This window comes from Acinonyx jubatus, chromosome B3 (assembly GCF_027475565.1).
Source record: "Acinonyx jubatus isolate Ajub_Pintada_27869175 chromosome B3, VMU_Ajub_asm_v1.0, whole genome shotgun sequence".
Taxonomy (NCBI): domain Eukaryota; kingdom Metazoa; phylum Chordata; class Mammalia; order Carnivora; family Felidae; genus Acinonyx; species Acinonyx jubatus.
In genome coordinates, this window is record NC_069386.1 from 4,620,186 (window position 1) to 4,640,979 (window position 20,794).

General features: G+C 55.5%; 2 protein-coding genes across 11 annotated transcripts in view; both read right to left on the minus strand.

Moving 5' to 3' along the window:
• ALPK3 (alpha kinase 3) overlaps positions 1–3,185 on the minus strand; it is a 55,114-nt gene extending 51,929 nt beyond the window's left edge. For 2 of the 4 annotated variants that reach the window (XM_027068158.2, XM_027068157.2), the window contains exon 1: positions 2,968–3,185. In XM_027068158.2, the coding sequence (XP_026923959.1) occupies positions 2,968–3,110 (143 nt within the window). In that variant the 5' untranslated portion in view covers positions 3,111–3,185. Of the gene's footprint in view, positions 1–825; positions 2,044–2,074; positions 2,345–2,967 lie in introns of those variants that run through there. The other 2 variants (XM_027068159.2, XM_053223503.1) reach the window with 2 other exon arrangements.
• Positions 3,186–4,326: 1,141 nt separating this feature from the next.
• Positions 4,327–20,794, minus strand: part of ZNF592 (zinc finger protein 592) — a 58,549-nt gene continuing 42,081 nt past the window's right edge. For 5 of the 7 annotated variants that reach the window (XM_053223506.1, XM_053223505.1, XM_053223504.1 and 2 more), the window contains 6 exons: positions 20,085–20,261; positions 19,652–19,811; positions 19,250–19,537; positions 18,906–19,018; positions 18,210–18,345; positions 12,646–16,610 (listed from right to left, as the gene is read on the minus strand). In XM_053223506.1, the coding sequence (XP_053079481.1) occupies positions 16,080–16,610; positions 18,210–18,345; positions 18,906–19,018; positions 19,250–19,537; positions 19,652–19,811; positions 20,085–20,261 (1,405 nt within the window). In that variant the 3' untranslated portion in view covers positions 12,646–16,079. Of the gene's footprint in view, positions 5,139–5,831; positions 5,929–12,645; positions 16,611–18,209; positions 18,346–18,905; positions 19,019–19,249; positions 19,538–19,651; positions 19,812–20,084; positions 20,262–20,794 lie in introns of those variants that run through there. The other 2 variants (XM_053223507.1, XM_053223508.1) reach the window with 2 other exon arrangements.

Consider the following 20,794-nt stretch of genomic DNA (forward strand, 5'->3'; position numbering starts at 1 on the left):
ACCAAACGCTGGTGCAGAAAGCCCTGGAACAGTTCTTAGTGCCACCTTCACTTTACAGGATGGGAATTCAGGGCCCAAGAAGGAAAGGCCTCATGGTAAAGAAGGAAAAGTGAGCCTGGAGGGAGCCAGGACTGGCTGTGGAACCCGGGGCCTCCCATTCTTCTTGGCTTTCACATATTCTGGGATGTAAAAGGCCCTTGGAAAGTCCTAGCCTGATGCCTCAGTTTCCCTGAAAGCCTGAGACAACCTGCCTGACCTAAGCGGGACAGAAGAGGTGTTCCAAAGCTGTCTGTAGCAAACACCATAGCTTCTGCTGTTCCTCTGAGCCCCCTTGGGCCAGGGTCTCCAAGAAACGGGGGGACAGAGACTCCTAAAGCTTCCGAGTGTCCCTCGGAAGGTAGTTAGTCATAACTAGACCCACCCGACTATACCTCCTTAACCTGCTCCAGCCTACCCCTGCCCCGTCTTCTACAGGGATGAGGCCCTAGGGGCTGGACGCCCTAGGAGGCTGGGCCTATAGTTTGCTGGGACCGTCCACATGCTGGAACTCTGCCCCCAACGGGCGTTACAAATATCCTTGAGCTGACTACTGACTGGAAACCACTTCAGGGCTGTGGATTCAGGGGAGGGGAGGTATGCACAGGTATCCAGGCTCTAGACCTGGACCAAAGCTTCCCGTGGCCCAGGCCCCAGCCCAGCTGTCCATCGGTCCCCAAGGGGCAGCCCGTCCTCACAAGGGCCCTTGAGAACAACGCCTCGTGAGCTCCATGCATAGAGGGAGACCCAGAAAATGGTGGAGCCAAGAGTGAGTGGAACAGAACTTGCCTCTCAGTCAGGACTCTGGGATAGTCAGGGTTCATCTGGGCTGGAGCCAAGGACAGCTGGCAAAGTCCTCAAGGGACCCTCTTTCTCCTTCATGTCTTGGGCCCTCTTCCCATCCCCACAGGCAGTCAGGCTGTTCTGAGGGACAGAAGACTGCATGGCTGCCTGCTCTAACGCAAGAGTCAGGCCTCGCTAGACAAGTGGGAACTGCCGCCCCTCCTCTCCCCAACACAGCCCCATTCACATCCACACTCTCCCCTCTTTGGCCAGAGGCTTTTCCGGAGGTGAGATCAGTCTGGCCCTCCTTGTCCCTCAGGACCTGTCGGGGTCTGTAGCCAGCTGGCAGGGGCAAAACCGGGTCCACAGGCCCGGACTAGAAAACCCTCTCTCACACCGCCCCAGCCCTGCCTCCTCCAAATGCTTGATGCAAAGAGTATCCTTTTAAGAGCATTCTCATTTAGGTTCAGGGGGCTTGAACCAGTCACTCGCATCCCACCTGCAGTTCTCAGGCCGGCCCACTGCTTTGTGCTCATGGGTTAGGCAATTAAAATGTATCTACCATCAAGGTAGGTGTCCACTCTCCAGCTTTTTCTCTAACAGTCCAGATCCACTGTCTTCCCCATTCTGCCTGGTTTTCAAGCCGCCCCTGCTTCCCTCCCTCCATCACTGCCTCTCTTCTATTTGTTCTGCCGCGTTGACAAAGGCCAGATGCAGGAGGCAAAGCCCAGGCAAGTCACTGTGACAAGTGGGAGACAAGAGTGACGCTCCTACAAGCAAGTCAGCTTCCCCCCACAGGCTGGAGTAAATGTCCCAGGTTCATTCCAGCTTTTCCGTGGAGTCAATGGTTAGGAGGAAGGGGCATTCTTTCCTGGCAGCCAGGGGCCTTGTCCAGTCTGACTCAGTCACCGATGCCAGCCCTCAGCCCTGCCCCAGACATGTGACACCATTTGACGAGTTTTATGCAGAAACCGGTTCCGGTTACATTTGAACTTTTCCAACTCCAAGGTCAACAGAACTCAGCCAATTCACGAGGAAGTGCCTGGGACTTTTCCTGAACGTCCTTGATGCCTGTTTTGGTGCTGTTTTAGGAACGGAGGACAAGAGGTCCCCAGACAGCTTCTCAGAGGAGTGGCTGTTTTCTGCATAACCCACAACAAGCCAAGTTCTGGGGCTGTGACACAGCCACTGTCCCAACAGCCAACCATCACGGTTCCCTTTGGAAAACAGGCTCCAGAGTTGGAGGGAAACTGACCTGCCCAGAGGGGGCAGGAAATGTCCCTCTCCATGGCAGTACATGTGTCCCTGGGTGTCCACCTGCCATGTAGTGTTCGTATGCCTCTCTACTGACCGACCGTGTGTCTTTGTCTGTGGGTAGTCTAGCTCCTAAAACAAAGAGAGCAGCCACACCTCTCACTCTTGACAGAGGAGCAAAGGGCTCATGGCCGGACCCCTCCCTTGGCATCCCGCTCCCCCAACCTGGGCAGGGCAACTGGCTCCCCTGGGAACCCCAAGCTCTGACTCTTCAGACAGGGCCAACCTCACCCCACCTCATCCCCCCGCCCCCCTTCACCTCACCAGCCCCACAGAGATCCTGGGGAAGACCACACAGCCCCGGGCCCAGAGGAAGAACCCATCTGCCCAAAAAGAAGAACCTTAATTTTTTCCTGGTGAACACCACCCCCAACACCACCACCCCGAGCTAAGTATCCCCCACTGCGGGGGCCCCCCTAGCGCCCCCCTCCCATCTCTCCGGTCCCCCCACCCCCTGAATACTCTCCCCTCCCTTCTAGCCAGGGAGGAATTTCAGCCACTCCGGTCCCTTATCCCCTTATCGCTCACTGTGGAATCCGAGGCCAGGGAGGAGCCGCTGTGGGGTGAGGGTGCGGGTGGGACCGTGGGCCCCGAGGGAGGAAGGGAGGGGACAGAAGGGAGGCCTTCAGGGCCCCGCGAGACCTCCCCCTGAGTGGGGCCCTGCTCCTCTCTCTGCCCGAGGCCCGTGGGGTCAGGACAAGAGGAGCCTCGAGGGGCCTCAGGGCCACTGCGCCTGGACCCGAGAGGTGGGCGCCCGGGTGCCATCGAGGGTCCCGCCGCCGCCCCCCCCCCCCCACCAACCACCCCACCCCCACCCCCCGGCGCGCCGCTCACCTGGTCTCTGGCCTCACGCTGAGCAGGTAGCTGCGGCTGGCCGGGCTGGGGATCCACACCGGCCCGTCGTCCTCGCCGTCGCCACTCGCCCCGGAGCGCCAGCCCGCGCCCCAGCCGTGGCCGGGGTCCCTGCGCGACCCCATCCCGCCGCCGGCCCCTGCCGCGCCCAGCTCGCCAGGCCCCTGCCCCGCCGGCCGCCGCTCCCGCCCGCGGCTGACGCGCGCCCCTATTTATAGCCCCGCGGCCCGGCCGTCGTCACCTGCTGCTGTCCCTCCCCCGGCCCCGGGCCGGCGAGCACGGCCTCCGAGGCGCAGGGGGGCGCCGGGCCTCGCCCAAGGGCCCGACGCCTCCCGCCCGTCCGCTCCCCGGGCCCCGGCCCCGCGCGCGCCCCCGAGCCGCCCCGGAGTCGTCGGGGCCCGGCCCCGGGAGGCCTCCCGCTGTGCCCCCGCTCCCACGCCCCGGGACCCCGGCTTCCCGCCAACCTTCCTTCCCCGCCCCCCCCCCCCACCCCTTCGCAACCCTGCAAGCGCGGGCTCCGCCGAAGGTGCGGACGCCCCCGGGGAGCTGCGGGCCCCCCCCCACCCCGGGGAGCTGCGGGCCGGCAAGCGGCATGGGCGCCCAGGGGGTCCGGGACCGGCCCCCTTCTCCTTGCTGACAGCCCGGCTGCCCCTCGCCTCGCCGGGGACTGCAGTCCCCCCCCCCTTAGGCAGACCCACCTGTCTCCGTCGTCGAGTGACCCCGGGAGGTCAGAGCTCCCCCGGGTGCGTCTTGTGTTCCCGTCCATTAGCCAGCATGGACGAAGGGCTCAAAACCCACTGGCAGAATAATTGCAGCTCCTTGTCCACCCAGCCTCGGTTTCCCAGCACCCGTGAGGGGAATGGCTGCGTCCTGACGCCCAGAACACAATTCAACCGGGCGGCGATTCCCAGAGCAAGGTTGTAAGCACTGCCTAAATCTGGTTCTAAATGTTGGGAGTGACCAACATTTATCCATCTTTCTTTCTCCTTTTTCCATGAAAGCACTTTATGGAGGAAGTGTCTGGAGCTGGATGGCTACGGTCATTAGGAACTTAGAGCAAAGGAGGGGGGCACCTGGGTGGCTCATTCTGTCAAGCGTCAGGCTTCCGCTCAGGTCATGACCTGATGGTTCATACTTCAGCTCAGGTCATGACCCGACGGTTCATACTTCAGCTCAGGTCATGACCTGACGGTTCATACTTCAGGTCATGACCTCACTGAGTTTGAGCCCCACGTAGGGCTCTGTGCTGATAGCTCAGAGCCTGGAGCCTGCTTTGATTTCTGTGTCTCCCTCTCTCTCTCTACCCCTCCCCTCCCCCAGTTGTGCGCGCTCTCGTGCTCTCTCTCTCTCTCTGTCTCTCAAAAATAAACACTTAAAAAATTAAAATAAATTTTAAAAAGAAGTTTGGAACAAAGGAGTACAACCCCTCTGTCCTAGAAGCTGCATCCATGTATCTTCCCAGTCCTTTTGGAAATGGCCCTTCCCCCACTCTCACTGTGTGATTCCGAGGTGAACCCATCCCTGGCCTCAATCGGCTGACTCAAGCCACCCTATTCATGGTACCTATCTCCCTGACCACAAAGGGAAGCATCACACCCAAGCCAAGTCAAGCCAATCAGAGTTCTTCACGAAAATGTTTTTAACTGGAATTGGAGGAGAAAAGCAGTCTCTCTGTGCTGGAAAGCTGGGAGCTGGGAGGTCTCTGACAGAGAGAAGCAAAGCAAGGGGCTCAGAGTCCTGGCGACTTCCAGGTACATTGTGTTTCTGAGATCCGGCTTTGTCTCTGACCTTCTTGTGGGTTGGCAGTTCAAACATTTCACGGAATCGGGGTACCCAGAAAGTTCTTCCTTTGCTCACGCCCCTTCAAATGAGGCTTCTGTTGGTGGAATGTGAGTCCTGACCAATACTAAGGCAGTTTCTCCTTGTGAGCCCAAATCCACCTCCCAGCCACATGTCCCCATTTATCCTTGTTGTTGGCTCTCTCTGCAGGTGCACATATCAGAATCTCTTCAGGCAGCTACGGGACGCTCCTCCAAGTCTTTGGAAGCTTGCTGGAAGTTTTGGGTCATTTGTTTAAGCTGTGTGAACACCCATGGATCAGGCTAGGGCAGTGTGATGCAGGCAGAAGCCACAGGATCCGTGATTCCAGGAACCTTTTGTCAAATAGGAAAGACTGGCATATGAACAAAATGCGGTGAAGGTGAAATGCACAATTATAAAACTAGGTAGAGGGGGAGCATAAAAATATAGAGCAAAGAATGGGCTGCCAGGGGTTTTGGTTGGGACAGTTTACGAGGCAGTAAGCTTGAGGATTTTGAAAACTGCATCGGTGCTCACCAAGTCAACTGGAGGACAGTAAAAGGATAGACAGACTAGTCCAGATGGAGGGACTAGTGTGGACAAAGATAGGGAGGTGCCCAATAACCCGGTGGGCATGTTGCTCAAGTGTAAAGGAGATGGGGGAAATGGACAATTAGGCAGGGCCAGTTCCAGAAGGTTTCGTCTGGTACACTGAGGAACCTAGACTTCCCTTCGAGCCCATCTCTCACAGGACCACAGATGTGGTCCCACTAGTCACCCTAGTGGCCCTCCAATTTATCAATTTCCTTTTGAAGATGTGACCCACACAGAGGTCACCCCACAGCAGCCTAGAATTGAATTAGCACCTCTCTGGGTGTGTGCCCCACGCCCTAGCAACGGCTTTGCCGCAGCCAAATGATTTCATTGATCCTGAGCCCGTGCATGTTCAGCGTGAACCACCGCTCACCTAAGTCCTTCCCACTCCTGCTTGTAAAGTCTTTTTTACCCTAAGGGCAAACTTGTACCTTTTTCCAGTTAAAGCTCACCTTCTTATTCTTAATCTCGCACTCCCTCTCCTCCTTGTCTGAACCATTTCAGGTTCTGTTCCTGCCATCTGGTGTCCTTCCAGCTTCTTGTGGCTCTCTGCCAATTTAATAAGCAAGACTTTCATGAGGATGGGGGCAGAGCCGAGGAAGGGGCGCTGAGACACCCAGGGATGGAGAGGTCAGAAAGGCACAATCTCTTTCCTCTCTAAGCTTACAGTCTAGCCGGAGAGAGAAAGGGCACGTCGAGCGGTGTCAACCAAGTCCGAGGCTTGGAGTCCAGCCTCTCTCTAGCCAGGAAGCTGGAGACTCAGGTTCTAATTCTCCTCTGCCACTGAGTGTGACCTTGGGCAATGGCTCCCCATCACTGAGTGTGAGCTTTCCCCTTTGGAAAGAGGAGTGAGGCGTTCCCTTTATGATCCTGGAGGTCGTAGGTGTTCATTCAGCAAGTGTTTGCTAAGTACATGCTGACTCCTGCACTCCAGGCATCGTGCCAGGCGCTGAGGGTACAGGGATGAATGTTCTAGTCTGGACCCTGGAGAACCTCTCCAGCGGAAGAAAGATAGAACCTCTGATAGAAGTTTGCACGTGGTGCTGAAAGAGCACAGAGAAGCTCATGCCGTGGTTTTGCATTTGGAAATAACTGTCATCCGAGGTTTGCTATTGGATGAGCCCTGATGAAGTGTTGTAGGAATCTGTTAGTGGTGCCAGGATCCTCTCACCCGGTTGTTTTGAACTTCCCGGGGCCCTAGAGTAACCGGGTGCTTACAGTAGGAAAATCTTGGGCTACTGCTTTTTTTGTTTGTTTTTTTAAAGGTTTTTTTTTTTTTTTTCATTTTGAGAAAGAGAGAATGCAAGTGGGGAAGAGGCAGAGAGAGAGGGAGAGAGAATCCCGAGCAAGCTCCACAGTGACAGCGCAGAGCCCGACGCGGGGCTTGATCTCACAAACCACGAGATCATAACCTGAGCCGAAGTCGAGAGTCGGGTGCTTAACCGACTGAGCCACCCAGGCACCCCTTGGGCTACTGATAATTAACGTATTTAGCTCAGCAATGACGGGGGAAGTTGTTCCCTGTCCAAGAATGGCAGGGTCTCCCAGGACACTCTGACCCAATTACATTAGCCCCTCTCATCGAGGCATAGAAGAGTTTGAACACACCTTTTGTTCCGACTTAGTTCCACTTCTTCCCCTTCTTACTCAGCTCTCTTTCTTCCAACACTGACAAAAGTCAGAGAGAACAATCCACTCTCCTTTGAAGCACTGGCCAAAAGCACACATCACCCAACATTTATTAGCTATCAGGACACCATTCCACACTCCTCACCATCTTCCCCCTGAACTTACTGAGCTCAGGCCACCGCACGTTGAGCGTCACTGTGTACCAGGCTCCGGTCCCCTGCCATCATCCCTGCCTTTCTAATAACTCAGCCAACACACTGGCAGCAGGTCTGCCTAGCTCATCCCCTCAGAGACCTTCAGCCTCACTTCCTGTAGCAACCCAATCAAATGCCATCCCTTGAACCCAGTCAGAGGAATTTCTCCAGCTCTAAAATGCCATTTTGTTATCATCTTTCCACCTACGAAGCCTGCCCTCTGCCTTAGGGCGACTCCAGACTCCCAGCCCCCCCGACTTCTCCACTCATGAGTTTCTTCTTGGCTTCTTTATCCTCCTCACCCCATCCCCGTCGACACACAGGCATAGCGTGGGGTAGACAATAACTTCAACTACAACTACACTCTCCTCAGGGATCCCCTTTCCCTTGCCCCTTGACCTTCTACTCACTCTCCCTTGCTGGTTCCTAACCTGGGATCTGGCCGCGGCTTCTTGCCCCCAGTCTGGCCAAACTTTCTGGTTTCCAACCTGAGTCTGATCTCAGGCAACTTGGCAATCCCTTCCCAATTCCCCAAGCTGACCTTCTCCTTTCCCTACAGCCACAGTTCCAAACAAGCTCCAACCTCCCCGTCCCCCTCCTCGCTTGCAATGGTCAGCAGGGAAAAGTGGGAGCATCGGACAAGAACTTCAGCTTTGAAGGAGGACAGGCTATCTCCATCATCTCTGAGTCATACTAACCTCTGCTTCAAAATGTCTATTGTTCTTTCCAGGGCTCTCGAACTTCTGCTCCGTCAGCTCTCCCTGCCCTCCCCCTGCCCAGCCTCCTTCCTCACCACCCACGAGGGCGACAAAATGTTTGCTTTTCCTGGACATGTTCACCCCAACTCTCCCTTCCCTCCCTGCCTCCGCATCCCAAAAGAGCTCGAAGGAAATCAGGCGCATCATCAAGCAGTAATGAGTTGCCAGAATTGGGTTATAAATTGCAAGCTTTGGCCTTCTGGAGCGGACACAGACCAATGGCCGGAGCCAGGCCCGCCCAGCAAGAGTGGCCAGATGCCAGTCCCTGAGTGCGACAGTGGTGCTCCTGGGGGTCAGAGCCGGCTCCCTGGCCTGGAGCAGGGACACGTCTGAGTGGCAGAACATGTGGCCCCAGCCATGTGGAGGGGAGGAAACGAGGGAGTGGGGGCAGGGGGTGGGGCGGGGATTACCCAGAGTCGGCAGGAAGGGGACCGGGTCATCCTATAGTAACCCCTCCACCTCTCACTGGGAATAAATACGCTACTTCTCAGGCAGCCCGTTTCATTTTCAAGAGGATTTTCCTTTTATCGAGTCTAATTCTGTTCTGCCCTCTGAGGCCACACAGAGGAAGTGTGACTGGTCACAGAACACTTCTTTTCTTGACGAGATTTCGAGTTCCTTCAATAGCTCCTTGAATGAGATGGCACCGAGGGCCCTACACCAGACTGGATGCTCCACGCTGCGAACACGTCCGCTTTGCCAGTGTCCGCCTTAAGCTACTGTGCCGTTAACCTTACGCCGCACACGTGAGCTCTTCCGGGCTCCGTACCACCATCACCAATGTCATTCTGCTCCATAGACTGTCAAGATCTTATTTTGCTGTGTGGACTCAGGCTGAAGTAGCCTTTTCCACAAGCCATGGCACAGGGATTGAGTTCAGAGGTCAGTGAGACCTTCCTTATGAAGCCACGTCAGCTTCCACACCGTGCTTCCGAGCCCCCCCAGGACTGTGGCCCCTCTTCAGGGCAAGTCGTTAATAGCACGGTAAGTTAATCGAACACATGTCCACCCCTCCAGTTTCTTCTTTCTGTTTTTCCTTCCTTTGATTCCATTCATTTTAAAGGTCTTAGCCCTGAGCTCAACAAAGCCCTGGATTGTGGCTGGTCCTGCCCTCCCGTGAGGCCCTACCGCTGAAGCTGTCCTTCCGGCAAGCCAATCTGCAGTGCTCTGGATGGCTTGTCTGGCCTTCCCCCAAGGGCCCTCAGAGCTCCCATCTCAGGCAGCTGAGCCCCTGACCCTGGAGGGTGGAGATCCTGGGCCCTCCCTTCCTGGGTGAGCTGGCCACTCTGGCTGGCACTCCAGGGACTGGAGAAGTGGCCACATCTGCGCTGGAGTAAGTGGACACCAATTAGAGGATTACTGGCTACAAGAAGCCACTCCTGATTCTGGTTTGATTGGAAGGGGAATTTGGGACCTGGGTAGAGCTGCCCCAGCCGGGTGCCCTCCCCAATGCACCTACTCTCATTCCACAGCAGCCCTGTCCAGAATAAGGCAATCACGAGATGAGAGGGTGACTCTGTGGTCAGGGGGCAGGTCACTCAGGCCCAGGACACAAATGCCGCACCCTCAGAGAGACCAGGAGAGCCACCGCGTCCCCCCCCCACCTCCAGCCCAGGCCTGTCCTGGTCCTCTTACAGCAGGAGCAGGTAGGTCCTTCTCCTCCCCTTCAAGTCTTTCTCTAAGGAACCTCGTGTGTCTCAGCCAGCCCTCCATTCCACAGCAGCCACATCTCACCGTCCATTCACAACTCTCAGCAACAGCAGCTGCCAGGACCGCTCACCCACGGGACACCACCGATCATTTTTAAGATCATTTTCCAGCTTGCTGGCACCCACCATGTTTGCCTGTAATGGACCACTCCTAGTGTGTGAGCCCGTCACCACCACCACCCTTGCCCACCCGCAAAGTCAAGTGCCATCTCCAGGCTCTAAACCCTCCAGCTGCCCAAACTCTCCTGCCTGACCTCCACAACTTTCTGCCCTTTCCTTGCCAGCTCCTCCCCCTTCCCCTCCTCAGCTGCCACTCCCCACCCCTACTAACCCCACTTGGAAATCATATTCAAAGCCCTCCTCCATAGACAATAGAGCTTCTCAGGAAGCAAAACCTACCCTCCTCCTCAGATACAAAAAATATTCAGCCCTGTCTATGCACCATGGGTCCTAGGGAGAAATTCCAAGCAAATTGGTCTAAGGACCAGAAAGTCCCAGAGGAAAATGGGAATTGTATACACAGTGTGCCGTGGGCTATAACTGAAAGAGGGGGGCTGAGAAACAGTGGAGCTTCTCAGTTTCATAAATGAATGTCCCATCAAGGAGCAGCTGAACCACTCTGCAAGCATCAAAGGCATGAACTATCCCCATCTTCACAGAAAATAGAGGCAAAAGACACACACACACACGTGTATATATGTACATAAACACACATATATACACTACACACATACACACGTGTTTATATACATACACACGCGTGTATATGAATACATATATACACACACGTATATATACACACGCATACACATGTGTATATGTACATATACACACGCGTGCGTATGAATACATATATACACACGTGTATATGAATACATATATACACACGTGTATATACACACATGCATGCACACACGTATACATATACACGCGCGCGCACATGTGTATATATACACGTGTATACACGTACATATACACACACGTGTGTATACGTACGTATACACACGTGTGTGTGTATATATGTATACACACACAAATACCACGCCCACCTATGAAACGATGGTGCTGCCGGACCTCTGTCATGTGAGCACATGCCAGGATGGGGGCTTTTCCCAATCAGAACTAACCTAAATGGCTTTATCATCCCTTTGCCCCATTCTCCATACAATCAGTCATATAGATGTTGACTTTTTTAGTATTCATGCACTAAAAACTCAATTTCAATTTGCAATAATAAATATAAAAATAAGAGCATTTTCAAAGGCCAACGCACTATACAATGAACTAGCTCAAGAACTCATCTGCACCTAGGTCCCTAATGAAAAGACACCTAGGGAACAGAGGGATCTGAAGATGCTTCTGAATTATCACGTGAATGGTTCAAACTTGGAAAGGCCTGACAAAAGCCCAAAGAAAGATACTTAGAGAAGAGCCAGACTCTGTCTGAAAAAGCATAAATCTGATGGAAATGATAATAGAAACAAATGCAAACAAGTGATACTGCCTTTGAGGGGAGGGGGTGGAGAGGGATCATTTCCATTTTTTGTGTGTGACTAAGGACCAAAAGTCAATAAATAAATAAAACAATTGAAAAGGAGAGGAAATGCAGTTAAGAGTTCTTGCCTTTAGGGAGGTCTCCTCTCTTTGATATAAACCTATAAGGAACAAGAAGGTAAAATCTAGCCCAGCTCAGGATCCTCAGAGATTTAAGCCACCACACCCCCCCCCCCCCCATTTGACAGATGGGAGTATTGAGGCCAAGAAAGATCAAACAACTTAGTTATAGAGCTTCTGGTTTCTAGTCACTGGCTTTCTTCATTCTAGCACATTGCCAGGGGGTTCAGTCAAGGAAGTAGGCGTAACCCCCTGAGGAAATAATTCTGCAGAAGCAAAAGTCTGTATGCCCGGGACTCTTCCTTGCACTGACGAAGAGGGAGATTTATTAAATGTTAAACAGGAAACGGGTTAAGTAAATTATGTTGATTTGAAAATGATTACAATGATTGAAAATGAGGATTTAAGGGCTATGTAGAAACACGGAAAATGCCCAGATACAATGTTAAGTAGAAAAAAGTAGGGTACAGAATCAGAGGCAATGTGGTGCTCCTCGCACCTGAGTGAATCCCAGCATTGCCCGCAACGAGCTCTGTGGCCTTAGGGAAATTACTCAACCATTCTGAACCTCCAAAGAATCCTAGTGTTTTGAGTTTTGAGCCTACATAAGAGAATGAATGGAAGAATAATGTCTGTCATATGGAAATTTTCAATTTCCGGTTGTTACCATAATCATATCATATTCAGCTATGAGCTGAACAAGAGTCCGTTGGAAAAGCGGTTGGAAAGAACTGGAAACTGATAAGGCAGTAATAAAAACAAATGCAAAAGTAAGATGGGATTATAAATACACATGTTTTTTATTTTCTCTAACAATGTGATGTCATTTTCCAATAAGAAAAATGCATTTAAAAAAAAGAAAGAAAGAAAAGATAAAAGCATTTTAAATAGGGACCTCAAAAAAAAAAAAATCCTATTCTTGGGACCTGGCTCCTAGTTTGCTCCTTCCTCCAGAGGGGCCCAAGGTTCCCAGCACCTGGTTCCTAAGGCTGCTGTGGCATCTGTTCATGGAAAAGGTCAAGAATGGCCTGGATCCCTTGGAAAACATGGCCGGGGAAGGGGGGAGGGTAATTGAAGGGGTGATGACACGGCACATCCTAGAATCTAGAACATTCTGTCTTGCTCAGAGTAGACCCTGAGACAACTTTGTAGCGACCAGTTGAATCAGACTCTTTCATTCCCACGTGCATACATGCGTGCACTCACTCACTCACTCACTCGAACACTCTTGGGACCGCTACGGTTTGCAAGGAACCGTGTGAGGAGCTTTCAAAGAATTAGACTGACCCAATGGATGAATTTGAAACAATCTCCATTGCGGAAGTGGAAAAAAAAAAAAAAAGCAAGCTTCAGAACACTGCATAGAATGCTACCATTTGTATTAAAAATAGATATATAAATATACATATTTATAAACTTGTAAATGCATAGAATTGCTCAGAAAGGGTACACAGGATCTAGGTAACAGTGATTAGTTCTGGAGGCGGGCTGGGGAACTGAAGGCTGACCTCCGATAGGAAGCTTACTTTCCATTGTATACTCACTCTTTTGTATTGTTTGGATGTCTTACCGTGTAAATGTATTAATTTTTCAAAACAACAACAAAAAATTTAAAAACGAGTTAAAGAAAGTGCGCCCAGAGCGGAATATACAGTGGTGAACAGGGCAAGCAGGGGTTCCTCTGTCTCAGGGAAGGCAGAGTGTGTCGAGAACTCGCTAAGCCACAACTGTGAAGTTTTCAAAACCAGACTGTTTACATAAGTTAAGGGAACAGTTCTTTCTACACCAATTATAGTAATTCAGCACATCATTTTACAGAGATAAAGCAGTTGGAAAATAAATACGAGTCATTTGTCAAGCCTTAGAGTGTATTAAGTTGTAGTTTCTACAAGGGTGGGGATCTTATCTGTTTAACTTGATCAGCAGAGTGTTCACTCCGGCTAATGTGCAGATAAGTGCTTGTTACAGCAAGCGTTTTCTGATGATAACAAACGATATGATAGCACACCCATTAAAAACATCTGAAAAAAAGAAAAGATCGGAAGATATTGGACCCTGAGGGAACCATGTTTTCTGGGATGGTCCCCCCCACCCCCGCCCCGAAAAACAGTCTTCAAATGCAAGATATACCCCAATGTGAATGGAAGGTCGGGGAAACACTGCCCGGGCTGCAGAGCGTCACGCACGGAAGTTTCGCGCAGGGCTCTCCTTGGGGTGACTTGGCACAGACTGACTGCAAAGAGAACCTGGCGCTCCGTGGGCTACCCGACCACAGGGGAGGTAGGAAGGCAGGTGTGTGGGTGGCTGCGGAGTGCCACTGAGCTGGTGGCCAGCCAAAGCAGCCGGGGCACTGAGGAGGCACAGGGATTGACACCGTGGACTTGAGGATCCCGCGGGCTTGACTCGGCACCAGCACTTACAGGCGGCCCAGCGGGTTATTTGACCTCTCGGAGCCTCGGTTTTCTTTCTGTGAGATCCTCGTGAGGACTAAATGGAAACCACCGGAAAGTATTTAGCAAGATGCGGGGCGCGCTAGCAGGGTCTGAAGTGCCATCGCCATCACTGTTGCTACATGATGGATACGTGTCCCGGGCAAGTTATCGCTGACCATCCGCATCCAAGCCTGAACAGCAGGTGGGGTGCGCCCCACCCTCCATGCCCTAAAGGCAAGAATCCCTTACATTCATATACTGTTTCACAAACTTAGAAAAGGTCCCACACTCCTCATCCCACAAAAGCCTGTGAAACGAGATGGAGGGGAGTCACCGGGACTATCTGGAAGGGGGGTGGGTTTGCTAAGAGCCGATTAGGGGCAGAACCCAGGCTGTGGCCCAGGCTTCCTGGCGAGGAGCTCGGTCTTTTCACCCCACACCGCTCCCGGGAAAGACAGCTGGATGTGGGTCAGGACAGGTGGTCGTCGAGGCTGCGAGGTCACTACCCCCTCCCCCACTCCACCCACCGCTATTTCTGAGGGGGAAGAGAGGCAACAATCCATGTCAAACCCTTCTCAGGACCTCCTCTGTGATCCGTCCCTGCGAATGGGCCATGGGGGGCAGGGCAGGCCCCGCAGCGGAACCAGGAAAGGGATGACAGCCCACGTGGGGTGGCCTCAGCGTCTGCAGGTGGCCGGATCGGGCCCAGCTTGCCTCACTGCCTGCCTGGGAAGCAGGGACGGCAGGGTCTGAAACGGAGGCGGGCCCCGTGCCGTTCGCATTTCCACCGGGATCTGACAGAAAACGTACTTTTTTTTGATTGTGAAAAGGTCAGGCGTATTTATCTGACAACTGATAGTGCCTCCCTTGAAAGAGCACCTGTAAGAACTCAGCCAGCACCCACCTCCCTCTGCTGCAATGGACGCCGCCGGACCAGCCCCACACCCCGGCCACGCAGGGCTGCAGCCACGGCTTGGGTCAGAGCTCAGAGGTCACCTCCACAGGGCCCCGACTCTGCCAGCAGTGAAGACGGCCCAGCCTCCCATCTGATCCCCAATCTCCACACCAGAGAGGTCCCTGTGGCAGCAGCAACAGCAAGGCCTCCCGAACACAAGATAACTACAGAACATCCCCCCCGCCCCCACCGCCCCGACCCACGGCCACCGGTTTGTAGGAAAGAGAGAGGCGCCCGGAACATTTCAGTGGGCCCTAATGCCAAGGCTGCTGACCCCGGGGAGGCCTTGCAGGTGACGCTTGACCAGTACAAAGACCCTCCCCTCATGCCCTTGCAAGGTTTCTAGAGGACCAAGTTCCGAGCCGCTGGTTTCCTAACCACGGCTCCAAGAATCTGGGGAGGACCTTCCTGGGACGGCAGGACACTGCTCTCCCCTAGAGATGGGACAGTGACAGAAGTGTGGGAGAGACTCTTACACGCAGCAGGGTAGGGCCAGGCTCACCTGAAGAGGAATACAAGAGCCCACCTGCATGGTAAGAAGAGTTTTTATTTGAAATATAGTCTGAGCAACATGAGTATAGCCAGGAGGAGGAGGGGCCGGCCTGGCCGGAGCGGCGGCCTCTCTAATGGCACAGGAGCGAGAGTACAAAGATCCCAGTGTCCGTGTGCCCCCAAGCCCACTTGTCAGGAAAGGCGGAACAGCAGCAGAACAGGGGCGCACGGCTCCTTCTGAAGGGGGTGTGCCTCTCGGTGCCTGCCTGCCTGGACCGCGGCGCCTGCCCTCCCGGGGTCCAAACACCAGTGTGCTGCACAACCTTCTCCCACCCGCACAAACAGGAGGGGCCCGGGTGACAATTCTCCAGGACCGTTTTTGGGGGAAAAGAATCCGAGAAGACAGGAAGGAAGGGCAGGGTGATTGAGGGCCCTCCGCAGGCCAGCCCGGGCGGAGCTCCCCAGGAAGGACCGCGCCGGCAGCCTCACCCCCTTCTCCGGCTCTGCTGGCAGGAAGCAGAGCGGCCCGCCTGCAGCCCGCAAGAGCTCCCAGGAGAGCCCTGGCTGCAGGCAGCGGGCGGGGACCTCCCGGAAGAGCACAGCGCCCAGGGGTTTCAGGCCAAGACGACGGCGCTGGGGCCGGGCCACGTACGCGGCCTGGGGTTGGAAGGACACAGACAAGAGCTGGGGTACCAAGAAGCAGCACAAAGCCATAAATAACAGAAGCAAATTCAGAGCTGTCAGGGTCCCGGGTGACCTCACACTGCCCGGGGCTGGGGGACACCCAGACCCCATAGCTCAGGGTGGGCACTGCTCCAGGGCACACCGGGGCAGAGCCTCGTATCTCCCACCGTCCCCATGGCACACGGAGGACGCCCGGGGCACCCCTCCGGCCACGCACGCTGCCACACCTCCGGTCACACCTGAGGGGTCGGAGCGTGGCTGTCCTGGTCCTGAGAGGCCTGTGGTTGACTCTGAGCGTCCTGGGCTCCGTCCTCCTCAGGAGCCGGGCCTGGCGACCTCGCCTCTGTGTCGCCCAACAAAGGCTCTCCGGCACCTTCTTCCAGTCCGTTCTCCCTGGTCTCCATGGACACTTCCTCCCCGGAGCCCTCCTCTGGCTCCGCGGCCTCCGCCACCGCCTCCGCGTCCTCCTCCTCCTCCTCCTCCTCCTCCTCCTCCTGGTCTCTCACCTTGTGGACGATGTAGAGGTGGCGGCTGAGGGAGCTGGCAGAGGTGTAGCACAGGCCGCAGAGGAGACACTGGGCCGTGGAGCTGTCCGCCTGGTGCTGAGGTATGTGGCTCTGAAACTCGAGCCCCGAGTCTGTGGCAAAGCTACATTTCGCACACTGGAACAGGGACTTGTGCCTTTTGGTGGAAGAGACGGCCGCGCCATTGCTGGTGCCCGGAGCGTCCCCAGCTCCGCTGCCCGGTCTTTTCAGATGGCTCACCTGGAGGGGGAGGCAGGGTGAGTGGGGTCCCAGCCCAGCCCGGGCCCCAGAGCTGAGCCGCACACCTGAACGGCGCAGCCCCCGCACTCGCAGAATCACCCCGCGCCCCCCCACACATCCCCCCCCAGGCCAGGCTCGCCCTGGCCCCGAACCGGGTTTAGATCTGGTTTCTTTCAGGTTTTTCTGTTGGCTGGTGCTTTGTCTAATGTAACGTATGTGTGCGGCCCCACATTCCAAAGACATGGGAGGGGCATGTTCTCTGCTCTCCACAGAACACCCTGCCACCTGGCTTCTGAGGCCCCTCCAAGAGAGAGTCTCTGTGTGCACAAAGATAAAACTGTCATCTTTGGGGCACCTGGGTGGCTCAGTCAGCTAAGCATCAACTCTTGGTTTCTGCTCAGGCCATGATCTCAAGGTTCATGAGATGGAGCCCCACGTCGATCTCTCCCTCTCTGTCCCCTCCTCCCCCCCCCCCACGTGCTCTCTGTCTCTCTCTCTCTCCCTCTCTTTCAAAACAAATGAACATTACAAAAAGTTTTTTAAAAAAACTGTTGTTTTCTACAAAATGATAGCACTACATGCACACTCTTCCTCCCCCTTTTTCTACTTAATGACATGCGTTGGCCATCATCTGCATGAGGGCATACACAGAGGCTTCCTTCCTCTAACACTGGCAATGACGAAGCGTCCCCGCTGGCAGACATTCAGTTGTGTCCCGTCATTATCACTGCACACAGCCCCGCAGCGAATATCCTTGCACACACCTCCTCAGGCACGAGGCCGAAGCTACAGGGCGGACAAACCCTAGGGACGGAATGATGGCTCCAAGGGCACGTGCATTTGGAGGGGGGTGTGCGTTTTAATCACAGGCAGATGTTGCCAGAATGTCAACTGACACCCCACCTGCTCTGTGCGGAAGGGCCTGCCGACCAACGCCCTCCCTGAGTGGCCGAGAAGGAACGCCCTGGAAGTCCAGGCGGCTCTCAAATTCCCCCCGACATGCCTGACCCTCTGAGAAGCAGCCCTCCCCACCATGGAGCAGGAAGGGCCTACAGCGGAGGGGAACCAAGCGGTTCTAGAAGTTCAGAAGAAATAATGGGAATAGGGCACAAAATGGGGGCAAGGTCACGGGACGAGGGCCCAGGCTAGCAGGGGTCTGCACCCAGCCCCTCCCACAACGACTGTGTGTGTGTGTGGGTGGGTGTGTGTGTGTGTGTGTGTGTGTGTAAGAGAGACACTCACTGCCGTCCTCGCCTGACAGGCAGCCCTGCCCTTCCCCCTGACCCAGGACTAGTGGGGCAGAAACAGGACAGTGAGTGTGAACGCGCTCCAGTGTCCACACAACATGACACACAGCTGAGGAAAGCATCCCAGTGACAGGGAAACCACGGGAACAAAAGGCTGATGGGCGGTCTCACAGATCTCTGCCCCTGTCCTTTACCTACATGCAGCCCCCAGGTGGGTCACGCGTGACTAGAGAATGGCCTACATTGAGGGAAGCTGTGGCTGCTGGTTGCTCCCCGGAGCCCTCCTGCTGGCCCTGCAGCTCAGGGGGCTCACTGAGCAGGCGCCTCCAGGGGCAGGGGCCCCCGCACTCACCTGAGGGGAATGTCCACCCGGAGGTCTGACTTTGGACGTCTGGCTCAAATCAGGGTTTCTGATACCATGCATAAGGCTGATGTGGCTCTCCAGAAGGGAGGGCCGAGGAAAGCTGGGGCTGTCCTCTGTGCAGTACCTGCAGCCGAAGAGACTGTGTAAGAGGACAGGCTCCGAGCACCCCTGGCAGGAGCTGAAGCTGCTCCTGGCTCCAGGGGACAGTCTGGAGCAGGCAGAGAGCTGGCTGGGTGGTCATCGGGTTGGCTGGGCGGTGCTGGGCTCCCAGAGAAGGTCAGCTGACGAGCCGGCCAAGGTGGCAGACAACAACAGCAGGTCTCACAATATCTGTGCTGGCCCTAAGCCAGGTCAGCAAGGAAGAGGCCAGGCTACGTCCCGAAGCACAGACACGATGCGGAAGCCTCTCGGCCAGACAGGGCACAGTGACACCGCCAGCCCTCCGTCAGAGCAGCGGGCAGTGCAGCCCAGGGTCAGGGAGGTACGAAGGGGGAGGGCTCAGGGGCCAGCAGGTTCTAGAAGCTGGTTCCCTACCAGCCCTGCCTTCTGACTTAGCCACAGCGTTTTCCCATTAGAAACCCGCTCGTATCATCTTGCTTCCGACCCCTGATCTCACAGCAGAGAAAAGCCCTGGACAGACTTTTTGAATTGCAGGCCTCCCGGCTCCCACCTCCAGGGACTCACCCGCAAGTGTAGACTTTCTTCACGGTGTCGTGGTTGTTGCGGATGTGTTTGCGCAGGCTGTTGGGGGTGTGGAAGGACTGCCCACACTGCCGACACGGGTACCGCTTCAACGTCTACGGGAGATGACGGGATGCAAAGCATCAGAACCGTAAGACGGTTCTGGGTATATCTTTCTACTCGGGTGACGCAGGCAGAAAGGGGGTGCCCCAAAGACCTCGGGGTCTGTGGTACCCACCCTGCCCCAAGCACCAGGAACCCTAAGGGGTCAGCCGCACAAGGGGGCTCTGAGCCCACAGACGTCCAGAGAGTCTGGCACTGCACTGTGACGACGTGCCGACACTGACCCGACCGTGGCTCTTCTTCATGTGGGACACGTAGTTCTCCCGATCAGGAACCCACTCCTGACACTCCTGGCAGGTCCAGCCAGTGTTCCTCAGCCGGGGCCTGGCCTCGGTCCTGCGATGGGCCTCGGGCCTGCCCCAGCGGCCGGAGGGCAGGGAGCTGCCCCGAGCGGCCACGCTGGCGGCCGGGGGCTCGGTGGGAACTCGAGAGCCAGGCCGGCTCGAAGCCGTGTCCGATGAAGACTGGAGGCTGGACAGCTCGTCCACGTTTCGGGGAACACCGTGGGTGCTCTGGGGATGGGGAGAGCGATTACTGACTGGGCGAGGGGAAAGGTGCACAGAATCAGACCCCCCGGCCTGAGGCGCGCGTCCTCCTCCCCAGCCTCCTTCCCTGGGGCACCCCACCTTGACGTGCTGCATCAACTCCGGCTTCTGCAGGAACAGCAGTGGGCACTCGGGGCACTTGAAGACGCCCACCTGCGTCTTGCTGGCATTCTGATAAAAATGCTGCTGGATGTGTCTCTTCTTGTTGAAGACCATTTCACAGGAGCACTTATAAATGAGCCTGACGAGACAAGCCCCGGGGCGTGAGGTGGCCAGGCTCTTGTGGACACAACCTCCACCCCCACTCTGCTCTCTCTGAAACGGGGTCCACTCCGGGGAAACACTACTCTGAGCCGATGTGGATACTCCCCTGCCTCAGGATGTCTTCAGTGACCTCCAGGCACCTCTTCCACCAGCCCCGGCTCCCTGGTCCGTCCCGGAACCTCCCCCCGCCGTAGCACCTAGGCCACTGGGCTCCACCCCACGGGCCTGCTGACCCTGGAGCTGCACTCACTGGGAGGGTCTGTGGGGCTGGGTGGGGTGCTGAGAGGCGCTGTGGTCCGCGGTGCTGCTGGCAGTCTTGAAGGCCATGGGGCAGAATGCACATTTGTGGAAAACCTGGCAGTGTCGCTCCTGGATGTGGCTTTTCAGCAAGGCCAAGGTCAGGTGGACGACCCCGCAGTGGATGCACCTGGATGACAGGAGGGGGCGGGGGTGTCAGACCCAGAAGCAGCGCTGGTAAGGGAGGGATGGAAAGCAGGGACAGAGCCATCTCCGGGACTCTCTGTGTCCCCCTCCCTTGGGCACTGTCTTCCATCCTCCACACCTATGTCCTGAGAGCCTGCCTGCTGCCATGTGTCACAGTGCGGTCACCCAGGACACCCAAGCCCAAGGCTATGCCTGGTAGAGAAGGGGGGAGAAACCCGCCCCTCCCCTCACCGGCCACAGGCTATGCTTCTGTAAACCAAACATCTGAGCCCAGCTGAGAGAAGCTGGCGGGAATGGAGAGGGAGAGGAATGGTTCCAAAATGACATAAACAGCATCCTTTGAAGTGTGACAGGACGGCAGGGGTCCAAGGGAAACTTCGGGAGGAGGCTACAGGAAGCCTGTGCCTTCCCACAGGCTGGTACCCAACGTGCAGGGACGGCCACTTAATAAAAAGTGCAGCTAGAAATGCGGCGCTCAGCACGGCAACAAGCACATTCAAACACACAGCCCTCAAA